This window comes from Ambystoma mexicanum, chromosome 11, assembly GCF_040938575.1.
Source record: "Ambystoma mexicanum isolate Mex_15411 chromosome 11, UKY_AmexF1_1, whole genome shotgun sequence".
Taxonomy (NCBI): Eukaryota; Metazoa; Chordata; class Amphibia; order Caudata; family Ambystomatidae; genus Ambystoma; species Ambystoma mexicanum.
The window spans coordinates 1,245,102,481-1,245,120,272 of record NC_090934.1 but is presented as its reverse complement, the minus strand read 5'-3'; the positions used below and the strand labels follow the sequence as shown (position 1 = coordinate 1,245,120,272).

The 17,792-nt window shown below is 49.0% G+C and overlaps 1 protein-coding gene across 5 annotated transcripts in view; it reads right to left on the bottom strand.

Annotated features, from left to right (window-relative positions):
• Window positions 1-17,792, bottom strand: part of GRAMD2A (GRAM domain containing 2A) — a 439,501-nt gene that overhangs the window by 18,852 nt on the left and 402,857 nt on the right. For 4 of the 5 annotated variants that reach the window (XM_069624655.1, XM_069624656.1, XM_069624653.1 and 1 more), the window contains 4 exons: window positions 15,076-15,147; window positions 13,926-13,988; window positions 13,685-13,841; window positions 6,637-6,742 (listed from right to left, as the gene is read on the bottom strand). In XM_069624655.1, the coding sequence (XP_069480756.1) occupies window positions 6,637-6,742; window positions 13,685-13,841; window positions 13,926-13,988; window positions 15,076-15,147 (398 nt within the window). The remainder of the gene's footprint in view (window positions 1-6,636; window positions 6,743-13,684; window positions 13,842-13,925; window positions 13,989-15,075; window positions 15,148-17,792) is intronic. The other variant, XM_069624654.1, reaches the window with a different exon arrangement.

The following is a 17,792-nucleotide window of genomic DNA, read 5'->3' as shown; positions in this document are numbered from 1 at the left end:
GCTATTTTTCCACCAGTAGTGCTCCTGGTCAGTCTGCCTTGCCCCCCTGTCTCTCTCCCTGTGTCGCTGTCCCTCTCGCTGTGTGGCTGTCTCTCTCTCTCTCCCTGTGTTTGTGTCTGTCTCCCTCTTCCTGTGTGTCTCTCCTTGTGTGTCTGTCTCTCTCTCTCTTTTTCCACCTCACCATCTCTAACAGCACCCCATCTCCAACTCCCTCTCCAACCCTTCCCTTTCTCCTTTGGGGTCCTGTCTCCCCCCTTGCCTTTAAGGGTACTCCCCATGCTCCATGCCAGTGGGTGTGCCTAGATAGTATGTCTGCCATCAATGCCGCACCTTGTGTGCGCAGCCGAGGGCAGACAATCATTGTGGCCAGTGTGCCTAACTTATCCTGCTGGCAATGAGCCTACTCCTCTTCCTGTAATCTAACTGTTCCTCGTGTCTACAAAGACATTGGTGCCTTCATTGTGTTTACACTTTTCAGTGTAGCCTGCCTGTCATTGTCAGAGAGGGGACCCTCCTCCGTCTGTGTATACAACACGCCCTCACCGGGTCTGTTGACTCCCTGGTCCAGAACTGTGGCTTTGCCTGGGGTCTTCCACATGACCTCCCCATTTTGGCCAGCCTCCCACTTTCACACGACCATCCAAGTTCTTACTCAACGGTTAAAGATTCTACTAGTGACTTTTTTACTCTTTTCACACTATTCCAGAATTTCTCCAGCATGGGGTCTGCCATGGATTCACATGCTCATGAATATTCCCTGTTGTCAGGCTAGGAATCCTCAGTAAAAGAAGAAACAGTTTCACTTTCACTTAAAATGTATTTCTCCTCTAATCACTGTCCTCTGGTTCACACTGCCCCCATCCAATGACAGTCCTCTCCCTAAGCCATCTTCAGATTTTTACTGCATGCTTCAGTGTTGGTAGTCCTTGAGTTTGCTTTCCGAGCTATTTGTACGTTTTTTCATGTTTTTTGACAGAAAAAGTTCTTTTTTGTTTTAAAGAAGCATGTGTGCTCTTTTCTTCATCTGCCAACAGCGGGGACCCGTTGTCAGTGAAGTTCCGTGCCCATCAAGGTTGAAGATTGTTAAAGATTCTACAAGGCCTTTGGGCCTACTTCGCGCCCTTTCGACCATGACACCGAAGAAGGAGGGAAGGTCCCTCTTCAGGCCCTGCACCAAATGTGGATTATGGAACGTGTTTGTGGAGGGCAAGCACCCACAATGCCTTTACTGCCTGCACGCAAACCACAAGGAGGTAGAGTGCGAGATATGCCTCGGTTTCTCCAAGAAGACGACGGACAGGCAGAGTAAGGTGGCGGCATGGCTTAACGCCACGGCCACTGACCCGTGCTCCGAGCATGGTCATGTCTCATCCAAGACCGGCCGGTCTGAAGAGTGGTCTTCTAAGTCCTTTGAGGGCACCTCATTCGTGGGGGCCCAAGATAAGGCAAAGAGGCGCAAGTCCGAGTCCACCTGGTTCGCTGCAGAAGTGGGCCCCAAAGTTGATAGGGCGCGATCAACATCACCTTCCAGCTCCTTTGCCAGCCAGCAATAAAGCTCCTCATCGAAAAAGAAGCCATCAACCCTGGCTACACTACATGAAAAATCTGAGAAGCCAAGGACGGAGGAGAAAGCGGCTGAACAACCCAAACAGGCTCAACCAGAACAGACTAAGACAATGTCGGCCACTCGTATCGACAGCTACTGCCACGACAGCTAAGGTCGCTGATCCTGCGTGGGTAGCCCGCCCCCCCGGTCAAAAGGTGTCCCTACCCCCGAGGCGCAACACTGCCGCAGTGACTTTAGCAAAGTCTGCAGGTACGCCAGAAGGGGCGGGGGGAACCGGCTCAGGCCCTGGTACAAGACCCTCCGGGGAGGGGGGGCAGAGGGGGGCAGGGAGACCCCGAAACAGCACTCCCAGGCCATCACCCAAATCATGGAGATCTCATCCACGGATGACGAAGACCAGGAGTCCTTACATATGGTCCATGAAGACGTTGAAGAGGAGGACGACAGAGATGATGGCACAGGGCCTAGTTTTACCTTCTCAGCCGAGGGACATTTCCTTGGATATTCTGTCGACTGCACACCTTTTTGCCAGAGATCCAGATGAAGATGCCTCCGGCTCCGGTACCTCTGGTCTCCCAGGTCCCCAATCAGCATACAGCAAAGAAGAGGAAGTGTCATCTGATGCCCCCATTTCAACCTCTGCCACCACATTGGGTCCCTTCTCCTCCAGCAGACCCAGACACAGGGATGGATACAGCCACGGGGACAGTTGAGGATATCTCCACATTTGGATGCTCCACATAGGGTGTCCCCACCAGATGAGGTGGGATCTTTCCACTCCATGATCTCCAGAGCCTCCAAGCTATTCCAGCTGGTGCCTGCGGAAACCAAAAAGGAGGGCTTCTTGTACCAGAGGCACAAGGCCAAGAGGAAGACTATCATGGCGGTGCCCCTTCTGGACGATGTTTGGAAAGAGGGTCTGGCCCTCATGAAGAACCCTTGCATGGCTCCAGCCAAATGGGATAGGCTGGAGAAGAAATATAGGGTGCCGGACTCTGCACCCAAGTGCCTGAGGATTCAGCCATCGCCGGATTCTGTGGTATCGGCGGCCGTGAGGAAATCGTCGGCCAACCTGTCCTCATCATCTCGTCCCTCCAGAGAGCGAGGGGAAAATAATGGACGCCATAGGAAAGAAGGTGATTTGCATCGCGGCATCCACAATAAAGGCAGCCAACGCCCTACCGACCATGGCCTGGTACGACATGGAGTTGTGGTTCAAGCTGGGCCCGATTCTGGAGTTGCTCCCAGACGATAAGAAGATGGAGGCAATCGCTTTCTTCTAGAAAGGGGAAGTGGTGTCCGATCACGCCATCACTGTGGCATTGGACGTCCCCGACACAGGGTTCCAGAAAACGGGGAACGGTGTCTGCCTGCGTCGCCAAGGTTGGATGAAAGCCACCAATTTCCGTCAGGAAGTCCAAGCAAAGGTGCTGGACATGCCCTTCGACTGAGAAATTCTAATTAGGAAGGTCATCGATGAGTCCCTCCAGGCCATCAAAACGGATACGGAGACGGCCCATTCCCTGGGCACTCTCCAGCAGCACTGCTCTTCTTTTCGCTCATCCAGAGGAAAGTCGAGCAGGTCTTCAAAAGATTTCACTACATTGCACTTTCAGCCTTCCAGATCCACATCTCAGAAAGACTACAGATGATGTTCTCAGGCCTACGGTAGCAGAGGACAGTACCGCCGCGGCTCGCAGGGCAGGACGCCGGTGCTGATGCAAGCCTGAACTGACCAGGATGTTGGGCCCTCACTCGTGCATCCCGGTGGGAGGCCGGTGAACGAGGTTAATCAGCGAGCGGAGAAAGATCAACACCGACAGATGAGTGCTGGACGCTCTCGCCCAAGAACATACCCTGGAGTTTCAACGCAGGTGTCCGCAGATCCCTCCTGTTACCCATCAGGAGCAGCACATCCCTCAGCTCCTGGAAGAGGTACGGCCCATGCTGCAAAAAGGGGCGATAGAGCTAGTTCCCCAATGACTCCGGGGCTCCAGAGTTTATTCCAGATACTTTCTGGTCAGAAAGAAGACAAGGGGCTGAAGCCCCATACTAAACTTACGTCATCTGAACAAATGCCTATAGTCCCAAAAATTCAGGACGGTCACATTGCAAAACTTGCTCAGCCAACTGGAAAGAGGAGACTTCTCGACATCGTTGAACCTGGAGGACGCCTACTTCCACGTCCCCATTCACAAGAAACATCGAAAGTTTCTACATTTTGTGGTGCAGGGAAAGCACTACCAGTTCAAGGCCCTACCTTTCGATTTGAAGTCAGCCCTCAGAGTGTTCATGAAAAGCCTGGCACCAGTGGTGGCCCATCTATGTCTACGGGGCATACACGTATACCCGTACCTGGACAACTGGCTGATTCGTGCCCGCTCACAGAATCTGGCCGACAGACACACAGAGACTACCATCCGGCTACTATCTGGGATTCTCTGTCAACTATCCAAAGTCCTGCCTAATGCCTTCACAGAACGCACTGTTCCTAGGCGCCAAACTCAATACAGTATCTTGCATGGCATCGCCTTCGGAGGAGAGTATAGCAGCCATTCTGGGAAAGATGCAGCAGCTGTCATCAACTAAGATGGCCACAGTGCGGGCCATCAAGTCATTACTGGGCATGATGTCCTGCATCTATCTCGTCCGGCTCTGCAGATTGCAAATGCGACCCCTTCAGGAGTTCCGTCGGGCAAAAGTATGGTGGGGCATCCGCTCCAACATCGCCCAGGGCACGGGATTTCAGACCCCGCCATACCAGGAGACAGTCATCACGGATGCCTCCCCGGAGGGATGGGGAATGCACACTGGATGTCTGCATGCCCTGTGGCTGCTGGAGAATGATCTTCATATGATCTTCATATGAACATCCTGGAGCTACAGGCTACAGGCAGTGTTACTGCTACAGGCAGTGACCCTCAAGTCGTTCCTCCCGTATCTAAAAGGCAAGGTGGTGAGGATCTTTAAGGACAATACCAGCACCATGTTCTACATCAGGAAGCAGGGGGCACTCCATCCCTGGCACTCTCCAAAGAAGCGCAGGACTTGTGGCACTGGGCCGTCGGACAGGGTTTGTTCCTCGTCCCTCTCCACCTGGCGGGAGTCAAGAACACCATTTCTGACTCCCTCAGCAGGGAACTGCACTCCTGTCGCGAGTGGGAGCTTCGTCAGGATCAGGTGGACCGCCTGTTTGTCAAGTGGGGCAGGCCCCAGATAGACTTGTTTGCGATGGCGGTGAACTCCAATTTCTAGAAGTTTGCCAGCAGATTCCACCAACCGAGGAGCCTGGTGGATGCATTCTCCTTCCCGTGGGAAGGACTGTTTCTGTACGCGTTCCCGCCGTTGCCTCTCCTGCTACGAGTGATCAACACCCTCGGGCAGTGTCCATGCAAAATGATTCTCGTCATTCCGGCGTGGCCGAAGCCAATTTGGTATCCGGACCTCCTCAGCGTCGCCTCCGGTCAAGCTGCCAGTGGTTCCGGATCTTCTCATCAGAGAAGGAGGTGCAATCCTTCATCACGACTGAGGATCGCTGAACCTGAGGGCTTGGCTCCTGCAGACCTAGATTTGAGGGTATGAGTTGCCTGCGGACCTCAGGGAGGTCCTCGCTAAGGCCATAGTGTAGTCAACTTTGAAGTGCTACGGTCACAAGTGGAAGAGTTTCGCTACGAGGTGCCGGTCTCAGAACATGACTCCTCTGAGGGTCACGACCCTGTGGATCCTTCCGTACTTGCTATCCTTGTCCAAGGCCGGACTGGCGCACGCCTCTATCAAGGTACATCTGGCGGCTATCTACTGCTACACCAGGTCTCCAGGAAGAGCTTCACTTTGGTCCCACCGACTCGTCAAAGAATTTCTCAAAGGACTTTTTTGATCTTTCCCGCAGTGAAGGCTCCTGCTCCGGCGTGGGAACTCAAGGTGGTTCTGACGAGGCTCATGGGGGGCTACCTTCGAGCCTATGCATCAGACCTCTCTCAAGTTCCTCTCGTGGAAAACAGCTTTACTTGTGGTAATCATCTCTGCCAGGAGGGTAGGTGAGATCCAGACCCTATCCTGCAAACAACCATACCTGACTTTGCACAAATCGAGGGTGGTGCTGCATACGCACCCCTCTTTCATGACGAAGGTTCCGTTGGAATTCCACCCCAACAAACCCTTGGTGTTACCTGTTTTTTTCCTGAAACCTTTGTCACCAGTGGAAAGGGCCTTGCATTCACTGGACGTTGCTCGTGTCCTGAAGTTCTACATGCAACGCACTAAGAGTTTTCAGAAGACATTGCAACTGTTTGTGAACTTTGGTCCTGTGAACCATGGGAAGGCCTTGTCCAAGGCTTCCATTTCAAGGTGGCTCTCCGGCTGCATCACGCACTGTCATCGGTTGGCGAACCGACTGCTGCCTGGCCGTCCGAGAGCCCACTCCATCAGAGCGATCATTGCGACAACAGTGTTCCTGTCTGGTGTGCTCCGGCTGGACATCTCGAGGACTGCTACGTGGAGGCCCACGCACACCTTCACGAAGTTCTACTGCGTCAACAGGGATTCCAGGGAGAAGTCCAGAGTCGGCCAAGCAGTGCTACGCAACCGGTTCGCTTGAGGTGAGACTGTTCCGGAGGTAAGAATGAATTGCTTCTGTTGAGCCTTGCCACCTCCCGTGGTTGTGTAATGTTGTACTGCTATGTAGTAGTTATTCATGAGCATGTGAATTCATGCCAGACCCCATGCTGGAGAAGGTTTAAGTTACTTACCTGTAACTATTGTTCTCCAGCATGAGCCTATCTTGTCTTTGTCTCTGCATTTCAACATAGGCAGAGCCCTGTGTAAGGAAAGAAACATCCTACAGGGACACATGCCCCCTTGAGCAAGGGATCATAAAAAGCCACACAAACACAAGATGCGTTGCAAACCCAGAGATTGATGGCTCATATAGTGACCTCTGAACCCATGAGAAGGGACAAACACGAGGGGAAACAAAGACCGAGAATCATGCCAGGATTTGGTATCATTCAAACAACTGTGGCCATACTCATGACAATGAGCCATGTAGCAATGGATGCATACATACTCACAGAACAACAAAGACTTTTAGAAGGTGATACTCTGAAGGTCCCAGCTTGGATGTGCAGTCCATCTCCACCTCTTGTTCAGGCTCTTCTTCCGTAGTTACTGGGTTTTCTGGAACAGAGGAAACACAGCTGATAAAACCCTTCAATTTCACTGAAGTTTTCAGGAATTGCCAACCACATTCCTAGTTTTGGTCCCAAGCTTCTGGGAGACTTCCCTCTGTGCCACACCGCTGATGAGCACCAATGGGCTTTATTTAACTCTGGACTCTGGAATGTGCTCCGGGCAGGGGCAATGAATGCTAGAACTGTTTAAAAAGAAACATCCTCCTTGCCACACCTCAGAAGAATTGCCCACATTCATGTGCATGTGTTTGGTCTCATGCACAATCCACCCTTTGGTTTCTGGCACTGTCTATTGGTACCTTTTCATGGTTTGCATTCACTTTACAGGTAGCATGAATTCACCTGCATTGTTGTAAATGATTCACGTTGCGAAACTGCGATGACCAGGAGTATGCCTTGTACCATTCAGTGGGCAATGCCCAGACCACAGTAATTTTTTCTCTTATCTACCATCTTCCTGCCAGAACAGTTGGGACATAGGCACTGTGGCGAGTCAGAAGAAGGATGTGGATACTTTGGACATGTTTCAAGAGATTATTTTATAGTAAAATCATAAGGCCTACTTTCTCTATCACTATCGGTGGTCCCTGCCTATGTTACTTAGGTGCTCGTCAGTCGTTTGTGAATATCCAAAGGAATAAGGCTGCTATCCAAAACTAACCTAACTGACCGTGACACTATGAAAACTAACTTGGGTGAGGAGAATGACTCCCTTCTCCTGAGTGTACTTCTGGTACCAGTCTGTAGGATTCTTTATTAATACTTAATCCTCAAATAGTCTTTTGTGATTTCTTGGATCAGTTTCTGTAACTCTTCAAATGGACTATTAGATTTTCCCTCCTCCTTATAAAAGATCCCTGAAAGAGATTGTTTTCAGCAAATACGGCAGGCTTTCCGTACTGGGCAATTCTAGTTCGTCTTGTTCTGGCTTACTTGATTTTGTACATTGATCAACTGAATAGATCCTCTGAACTGTGGCTCAATGTTTCTTTTCCCAGGGTATTGTTATCCACTGTTCTTTTTTGTCAGTATTCAGATTTTCAGTAATTCTTTCACAACACTTTAATGTCATCATTTTCAGATTTAACATTGCCTCATGACTTGTATTGGGATAAGTTGCTTGCATGGTATGAGTCCCTCTGGGCTTCCTGTTATTCCTGTTCTCCCCGTTACCTTCGACTGTGAAAGAGAATGTCTGTGGGAGCCTTGTTCCCTGTCGGTTTATTTTCATCAGCGTTTTCTTCCTCGCGTTTTTTCTTCTCCTCACAGCGTCTGTGTTTTGCTGAGTGACTGGACACCTTGCTGCTGAATGCTTGCGGTGGTATCCGCTATGGTTTGCGGACTGGCTGGCCACCATGGATCCTTTGTGGTCTCGTCACCGCCTTCCTCTGGGCTCCTGCCCTTTCAGCTTCTCACGTTGGGGATTCACTCTGGCGTCTCCCTGTTCAGTATAGTGCGAGTTTGAAACTTGCAAGCTTCCCGGCTCATGCCTGCTCTGCCGTTTTCAGGTGTTATGCAGCTTGGGGCCTTCCCTTGCCTGCGTATGCGTTCCTCTCTCGTTCTGTTGCTCGTCGAGTACATGCTATTCAATGTACTCATCCCAGTGGATTGGATACTTCAATGTAAACATTTCTATGTGATAATGACATCTATTAAGTATTTCTTGTTGCAGTCTTGTTGTTTAAACGTCTCTGGTATTTTAGAGCACCCCATGTAGGCCACGGTGTGCACAGCTTTAGGGAGTACCTCACAGGAAGGGGTGTCCTTGTCCCCTAAGGGGGAGTCTCTCCCGGCGAGGTCCCACTTGCCTCGACCACTCGGGAGGGTGTTGCAGAACAGGCTCTTCTCCCTAGCCTTACAGTGGGGGGCTCCCCCTTGTGGAGAAGGGACAAATTCCCTCTATTTGTCACAGTACCCATTCCAGTGTGCACTAAGATGGCAGCCTCATCACAAAAGTTCCCACAAAACACCCAATTTATATCTTGAATACCATTACGGAGCTCAGGGCCCCTAACCCTCTTTATATCAGACCCTCTTGAAGGCAGCCAGGGAGGTGTCATGAAGACAGGGGGAAACATTACCTGACAAATGAGTGTCAGTGGGGGCTTTATTTTTGCTTCAGAGAAAGGTAGTTTAAGGTAAGGCACTTCATATTAGGGCTCAAAGTAATAAAATAAAAAAACTATTCACCTTCTTTTCGGTAGGGCACTGTCTGGCTTATGATCCAAGATAACGTTTTTCCTAGGTTTCTCCCCTGGCTGATGCTGGCACTGGGCAATAACTGTGGCACACATTCTCTGCAACCTTCTGTGGGCCTCCTTTCTGATCATTTGTGTCCATGGCTTGCTGTGGATGTCTCTCCACTTCCCTGTTTCCCATTCTGGTAGGAGGTTCTCTGAGTCTCTCTTCTGTTGGTTTCAGCATAAGAGTCTTTGGTTGAAAAATAGTTTATTTTCCTGGGTCTCTCCCTGTCATCATTCCCAGACATTTAGCATAATCCTGCACCATCTGTGGTTCCCTTGACTGGATGGAGATGTTTCCTTGTTTGGAGAATGCAGCTCAGGTGTTGTAAGCGCTCTGTTTGTAGTTCCAGGTATTGCTGTACACATGCCTGCTGATTCACCCTAAAGTGAGGTGGTCTCAGAGGGTCTGTAAGCTCTGGTTATGGTCTTTATACACATCTCTGTCCTGGGGACCTAATGCTGTCACACAAACTCCTGCTAGCTGAATCAATGCTCACTCATTCCTGAGAGCATGTCTCTAAGGTTTTGGCTCTTCCTGGTGTGACCTCTTAATTGACCTCCTCACTGTCTCACCACATGCTTCTTCCTCATCCCACTAGCCTCAGACAATGGTCTGGTGTTGTCCTGCTGCCTCACACTGGCACTGCATCTCCAGGAAAATTCCCACAACCTTCTTCTCTTATCTTCCAGTTTCTGTTTACACTGCCAACTATGGGCCTCTCCTCTGATCCCACTATCGTCCGTCCTTCCTCGTGATGTTTCAGTTTTTCTATTGTTTCTCTTTCTTCACTTCCTGCCCGATAGTTCTCTTTTCTTCTCTCGTGGTCTTCACTCCTTCCAACCTTTACTGTTATTTCACCTTTTTCAATATGTTCTCCTCCAACCTCTTCTGTGCTGTCACCTCTTCTTACTTCTTCTTCACCCCTTTCAAATCTATCTGCTCTTCACCCTCATTCTTGGTAGTAAGACCATTCAACCACTCTTCCTCCTTCCTGATCTGCACCCTCAACCTTGCTTCTCTCCCTTGCTCCTCCCCTTCCAGGTATCTTGACACCTCCACCTCGGTCCACCTGTCCCTCTCTCTATGCCCTTTCACCTCCTCTTTCACTTCCAGGACTCTGTAGTTCCCGCTCCTCGTGCCCCTTTAGATATTTCAGTACTACCAAAAAACCCTCCTGCACCCCTGGCTGTTTCTGTACAATGATCCCCTTCTGCTATCTCTTCCTCTATGCCGTTTCCTACTTCACGACTCCAACTTCCCATGCTAACTATGGTGATTGACCATTTCATACTGCCTTATACCTTTTTCTGGGCTAGATCTCATGCAAGGGTGTGCAGCTGAGGTTCACAAATGTTTCCTCTACCATGTGTGTAATGGATGTTTCTCAGCAGCTGTGTGTCGCCGAGTTCTGCGCTTCTCTCCCCTGTCGTGGACTGTGCCTTCAATAGGCTGTTTCACCATATTTGAGCTGTTCTGACCGTGCATGCATGGTTTAGGCACAGATGATATGCCCAGCAGAGGGAGGCAGCATCTCTCTGGTTCCCTCTATCTTCCCCATGCCACCTGCGATGACAGTGGTAAGCTGTCTCTGTGTATGATCTGCACTAGGTTTTCTTTTCTGGGCACCATTAGTAACATTTGCTTTGATGTCGTTTCCAGCCGCACTCTATGGTCCTGATACCAGGGTTCCTGCTTTAAAGGGCCCACTGACTCTTAGGTGTGTTAAGATGGATTTCTGAACTCTGTCCTGGAGGGGCAGAGGTTCAGAAGGCCAGCCTAGTTTCTTGGAACAGGGTAACCTCTGGACAAGCCAGACCAATCAAGGTAGCGATCGCGGCGGTCAAGACTAGGTCTCGAGGGGTGAGGGTGACTGAAAGCCCGCAATGAGCACACAAAGCAAGGACACTTACAAATTACCCCAAGCAGGGGTTATATTAAAAATATATACACATTTATTACAAGGCCTTTGTAACATTGACCATAGCGAGAAATCACAATAAAACTCAAGTAAACCAACACATACAAATCTAATACAGTATATATACAAATACAAACGAGTCTAACGAGTTATACGCACGGAATGTGTAGACCACCTAGATTGGGAGGAAAACAGGCAGTGCGAATAATAATTAGACCCAGTCTGCCTTCAGAGGCACCTAACTAAAAGGAAGTCCAAGCCCTACGAAGAGTGGAGCCTTGTGCTCAAAAGTACCTGCACACACTGGTGCCAACGGGCAAAAGGGGAGTCTCTTCGAGGGAATCGGGCAGTTTAGTTCGATGAACAAATGAAGATGAACAGAGCTCCGCGGCACAAGCACAGCCTCCACTATAGGCAGAAGCAGAGCGCGAGTACGGAAAGTCGTGCTGTTAGACACAGCGGGGAAAAGCGATGGACTACTGCAGGAGGGCGACCAGTTCCTAGCGATGCTACTCACCGGTCCCCGATGCAGGCAGACCCAGGCTTCTCCGCGTCAGTTTCAGTGCTGGCAGGTTCAGATACGAGCAGGGGACGTCTCTGCGTCGTGTAGATTTCGCAGCAGCAGAAGTTGAGTTGAGGATGTCCCAAACGCAGTGAACCCGCACAGTTTGTTACCACAGCAGGGCAACGGAGCGGCCGTGTGTATTTCAGCCCAATGTACACTACTCACTTCAGACCTGGGAATGCCAAGTGTACGAATCGTGTGAGAGTGACAAGGACTCGTAATACAACACAACCTGACGGCAGTTACAGAGCAAGACTCCTGGGTAGGCTGGTCAGTCTGCTGGATGGCCCAGAGACACTTCCGAAGGCTTACGTGCAGGAGATGGTGAAGATGCCGAGAATAGTTGTTCCCACTTTTCCAAGGGTCGAAGTACCAGTACAGGCCTTCTCGTTCGATCCGAGGTAGAAAGGGTTTCACAAAGCACAGCAGTGCAGAGGAGCAGTCCTTCAGCGGGTTACCAGCGATTCCTCGGTTCAGCCTCGTGGTTGCAGGATACTTGGCTCCTGTATTCCTTTGTTCGCGAGAACTCAGGAGATCGACATGGTAGTGGTGTTTCCAGCCCCCTCTTATCCACGGTTCCCTTTGCGCCAAAACGGAGGGGACCAAATGGGAGATCCGCTCTTAAAACACTCACACCATACGTGGACCTATCACGGACCACGGGGGTCCCAGGCATTCACACCACCCTAGACTCTCTGGCGCCCAGGATGTGTATTGGGATCAGACATCCCAGCCCCCATCCTGGAGCACACACAAGACCTGTAGAAGCCTGCGAAAGCATCTGTGTTTCGTGGGAAAGTACATGCCCAAATAAGGAAGGCCCCGGGTCGGCTCGACCTGGGGGAGGTGAAGGGGGCAAGACGGTCAGCGGACAGGACAAAGAGCCTCGTGGTCTGGCCATTTTGGGAGCCAGGCCACCATTTTGGGCTAAGCGCGAGAAACGCGCTTAAAATGCCAAAAGGAGCTCAAAAACATAAAAAAACGATCGCTGCCACCAGTCCCGTCCGTGATTCACTTGCACCGTTCATTATCAATACAAAGAGAGTATCTAGGGCCTGTAGAAGACTAGAGACCCGAGAGAACAGTAACTTAGCTTACAGTGCCCTCTTGTGCCATGTTGCGCGAAAGCTGCAACATGATAAAAGAACTAAGGAAAACAACGTTTCCCGGTACTGACTGTCTTAAGGGCATGTCAGTTTCCCCGTAAGAATGGAGCGAAAGCCCAGAGGAGTGCGGCAGAAGGCTGAACTTCTCTGGCAAAGTCTAGATCCTGGTGAAAACAACAGCAAAAAGTTTAGGGGTATGAAAGGAAAATTACCCACAATTATGAACTCTTTCCTAACAAGGTGCCTATTTAAAAAGATCCTTTCCTTGGGTCACTGCAGGCAGTAATCACAATTCCCCTTTTGGCCCCTTCCATTCCGAGGGAGGGGATCCCTAAGCCCCTTCCCACACCACCATCGAGCCCCCCTTCATGTTGCAGAATGTGGGGCCTATCCATCTGCAGACATTCTATAGACCAGGACTAGGACATTGTCACAGAGTGTTCTATGGTCTTATTTCAGCTATCCTGCAAGCCTGCTCGCTTCTCTAAAATGAGTCATTGATAATCAAAAATTACTTGAGGATTAAGCGGATAAGTGCATCCTCTGTGTTTCCCTGTTAATAAAGATTTGGAGTAAACACTCATCCCAGGAATAAACCTTTGTCATCAGCCAGACTCACCACTCCCAGCCCAGAATATTCATTCCAAGTTTAGAAACTCCACTTTAGTCTGCTAAACTCACTCCTACCCCTAAGCCTGCTTCCTATCTTGTTGGGTTTAAAGACCCTGGCTTATGGTATGGTAATGTTTATTTGTAAAGCGCCTATACAGAAGGCAAGTGTTTCAAAGCACTCAAGGAGGGAGGGAACTAGGGGAAAAACAGCCATTCAGAGCCCTTCATTTTCTGAACAATACAAGTCTGCACACGCAGATTAAGTGCATATAATACAATTAACAGTGTAGATAACAGCGAATGGGTCTGATGACGATTCTGCAGTTTTTCCAAGTGCATTGAGGCACAACCATTCAAGGAGGGGAGACAGGGAAGATAGACGATCTTCAAGGCATGGTACGTTCAGATCGAGCAAGTGCACAGACGTACAGGAGATGAGAGGGGAGGGGTAGTTTATTAGGTAACTCATTCATCCATAGTTACCTGATGAATGAGTTTCCAGTGGCTGGAACGAGTTTTCCTTCGGACTCGTGCTGGACGCCCTATGGGTGATGCATTTGTATTGGGATTCTAAGCACGGTGTAGGCAAGGGTAACAGTGACATCTGCTTTCTCCACTTCACTTCTGGGGTAATCTCCACCTACGAGAGCAGTATAGTGAGCACTCAAGCATTCCTCGTGAAATCTGAGCTGTTCCTTGTAATCTAAAATTCACCTCAACTTACCAATGGCACTGTATCCAGTTCCTCAATGTATTCCTTTACACTCAAACTCTTCTTGCTTGAGGCCTAGTGCATGAGAGAAAATTAATTCAGTCACTACTCCTGCTTCAGTTACTATAGATGAAACATGTAGTAAGGAGTCCCGGGGAGGTGCTGACAGGAGGGCTGAGTCCTAACTGGGATGGGCATGGAGGTCTGAATCAGCACAGACACAACTGGAAGGTGAGAGACCAGAGCGGCAGATAGGAAGATCTGAGGATTTAAATGGTGGGGCAAAGGAAGGAAGAAGGTATCAATGGAGGTTATGAAGGTGAGACTATTCCAAGAAAAGGGTGGGAGGGTGAAAATAATCATATGGATGATAGGGAGGGGAGAGACATCAAAGGTAAGAAGCCACACCAGTGGGCAAAGGGAGATGACTCACTGAAGGGTAGAAAGGAGAGAGTCCCCAGGAAGGAGAAGGGATACACTGGATGATAGATAGGTGAGAGGCATTATAGGATGGGGAAGTGAGTGACCTCAGGTGATGATAGGAAGGGTAAAGACATTAATGTAGGAATATAAATGCTGGAGATCACAGCATAAATAAGGAAGCTGTCCGGTCTGGAGCAGAACAGAAGATGAGAGGTCTTGAAAAGGAGAGGAATAAATAGGTCTCACATAGGCTAATTAGAACATGGAGAGACTTCAAGATGAGAAAGTGAAGGTCCACGTCTTCAGGAGCACATAGGAAGATAAGAGGTCTTCCTGCTACATATAGAAAGGTAGGAGGCCTTCGGAGAAGGATGGAAAGTCGAGACCCCTCAAAGGGAAGGGTAGAGAAGCAAAAGGCATCAAATGAGTCCATACAAAGATTAGAGATATAGCATGGGAAAATCAAAAGGGGAAGGGTGGGAATATATCTGGGGATGGATAATGGTAATGAGCCAGTCAGACTCTTCTTATGGGTGTAAGAGATGGGTGCTGACAGGCAAGAGGAAGGGGGCAGAAGCCTCGCATTACAAGGACTGGAACTCAAGAAGGGCGTTTTAGGGAAGAATGGGAATGGGTGAAATGGAGAAGTTGGGAAGGATTTGCAATCATTATTTTAAAACACTGTACATTCAGGAATGTAAGGAGGAAAGGCTGAACTTGCAAGAAGAAAAAGATTTACCTGCAGATGTGTGCAGACTCTGCGCAATAAATCGTACACACTGTCTCGTGACAGGAGGGAGACAAAGACGTACTGGTAACACAAGAAAAAGAAGAAGAATCAGGTCACTGATGCACCTGGCAGGTAATTGTCCCTGTTCATTAAATCAGAGTGCCAGATATGGGAGCCAGAGGAAACCCCTTCAGTGTTGGTGTGCATACAAGGAGCATTTCTTTCAATACATAGCAGATGTTCTGCACTCAATAGTCACAGTATGACAGGAAAAAGACAGCAACCAGTTTTACTGAGAGTAAAGTCAGATTTTCAAAATAGATTGACTTTCAAAAGAGTATATGGTCCATAAGTGTCCAACCTAGACCAAACATCTGGGGCAGAAATAGAAGATGGTTTAAATGAAGGAATGGACAGGAATACAAATATATAGACAGATGTTAGGTACCAGGAAAGGAGAGAGCTGGGTATAGATGGCTTTATGCAACCAGACAAAGGGCTTTGTTTCAGGGTGTGTCTATGGTCCTGCAGCCAGTGGAGAGAGTGGGTAGCACGAGGGAAAGGTTACATATATGTTTCCATGACAAGACTGGTTGCTGCATTTTGCATTTTCTTAATCTCTATAGCAAATTTATCTTCTGCAATCTCGATAGTCAAGATTTGTAAATGATAACATAGAGATGATGACAATCAAGAAAAAAAAAAGCTGTTCACAATCATAACCTGAACAGGAAATGTACAGAAATGCAAAATCCATTGTAACTGATATAAATTAAACATCCTATCTGATCTCTGAGACCGAAAGAGATAGTTCAGTACATTTTGAACAGGTTTCTAAGACCCATCAGTTCAACATGCCCCCAACCAACATGCAGCCCGGAGCACACGCTGCTTAGTGGGCAGAGTCTTTACTCCTGTGCCGAGCACTGGCTGCAGGCTTGTTGCCTGGCAGGGCCAAAGACCACCCTTGGGAGCACCGTCCTCATTTCTTTCCTGTACTGGATACACAAGGCAAAATCTTTTGTGAGAAGATAGTCAAGGCCGGGCAATGATTGGTTTAGTGAACATATTGGAAATTGTCCATTTATTTCATTTGTATAGCGCACATACAACCTGGAAGCATTGAGGTGTTGTTACAGGTTCAAGTGCACTAGTCATGCTTTTGTCAGACAATCATGTTTTTTGTTGTGCAAAAATAAGGGTAGCGTAGGTACATTAACAAGGGTAACACAGTTACATTAACCAGGTGGCATTATCATACATATTAACATACAGTAACGTGGTGTAGTAGGGTTAATTAGCTGACAATTAGGCATGGGGGAGTTGAGCATTAGGAGAAGAGCTGAGTTTTGAGCACTTTGTGGAAGATCCAATATGATTTCTCAGTCCTCAAGGAGGGGGCGGGGGGTCATTCCAGAGTTTAGCAGTAAGGTAGGGGAAGCTTGAGCCTCTGGCTTTGCATCTCTTTACTTTGGGCACGATTAGTCGGTCAGTGCAGGGGGCCCTAGTGAGTCTTGAGGAATGAGCTTTGGTAATTCTTTGGGAGAGGTATGGGGGCACTGTGTTGAAGAGGCACTTGTGGGCAATGGATAGTGTTTTGAAGGTGATACGCTCCCGGATGGGGAGCCAATGTGCTTCTCTGCTAGCTTTTGAGATGTGTTCTCTTTTCAGGACATCAGGGCTACTCTAATGGTGTTGTTTTGGATGACTTGAAGTTTGTGGCGTTTCCAGAGGCGGTGCCTGTGAATAGGACATTACAGTAGTCGATCTTGGAACCAATGATTGCACGGGCAATGCTAAGGCAGTTATTTTTGGAGAGGAAGGGTCTGGCCGCATTGTGGGCCTTGGTGGCGTAGACTGCTGAGGAGGCAATGGCGCTTACTTGTCTTGTCTTAGTGAGTGAGGTGTCAAGGTAAACCCCTAGAGTCTTTTCTGTGGTCGAGACGGGAATTGAGCAGTTGTCAATCTGGAGGGCAGAGTATTGATTGTTGAGAGTCTTTAGGGAATTTGGTAGGCCAACAATTGAGATTTCCGTTTTGTCACTTTTGAAACAAAGATGACTGGCTGCCATCCAGGCCTGTATTGTAGAATAGATATTGTTAAGGGTGTCAGAATCACCTGCGTAGTTGCCTGAGAGTGGGATCAGGATTTGGGTATCGTCGGCATAGTTGGTGTAGACTATGCTGAGGGAGTCTAAGATGTCAAATAGGGGCCTGGTAAAGAGATTGTATAGAGTTGGGGTGATGCAAGACCCTTGAGGTACACCGCAAGAGATGGGAGAGGCATTAGCGATCTCTGAGAAGACCCTCATGACTCTTCCTTCTAGGAAGGATGTGATCCAGGCAGTGGCTGGTGAGGAGAAATTGGCATACGTGGTGAGGTGGTGGTAGAGGATTTGGTGGTTGACAAGGTTGAATGCCACATATAGGTCTAGGAGGAGGAGCAGGGCAGAATTTGTTTCATCCCTGATCTCGTCTAGCTGATTTGTTAGGTCAAGAAGGGCAGGTTCAGTACCGTGCCCGGGGGCGGAAACCAGATTGTCGCATCCCTTGGATTTGGTTGACCTCCACAAACTGCTGAATTTGCAGGTAGGCTGCTCAGTCCAAAATCTTTAGCAGGAAGGGGACAATGGTGATTGGCCTATGGTTGGATGGAATGGCTGGGTCTAGGAAAGTTTTTTTTTCAGGTGAGGGAGGACCCATGCTTCTTTGAGGCTAGCTGAACAA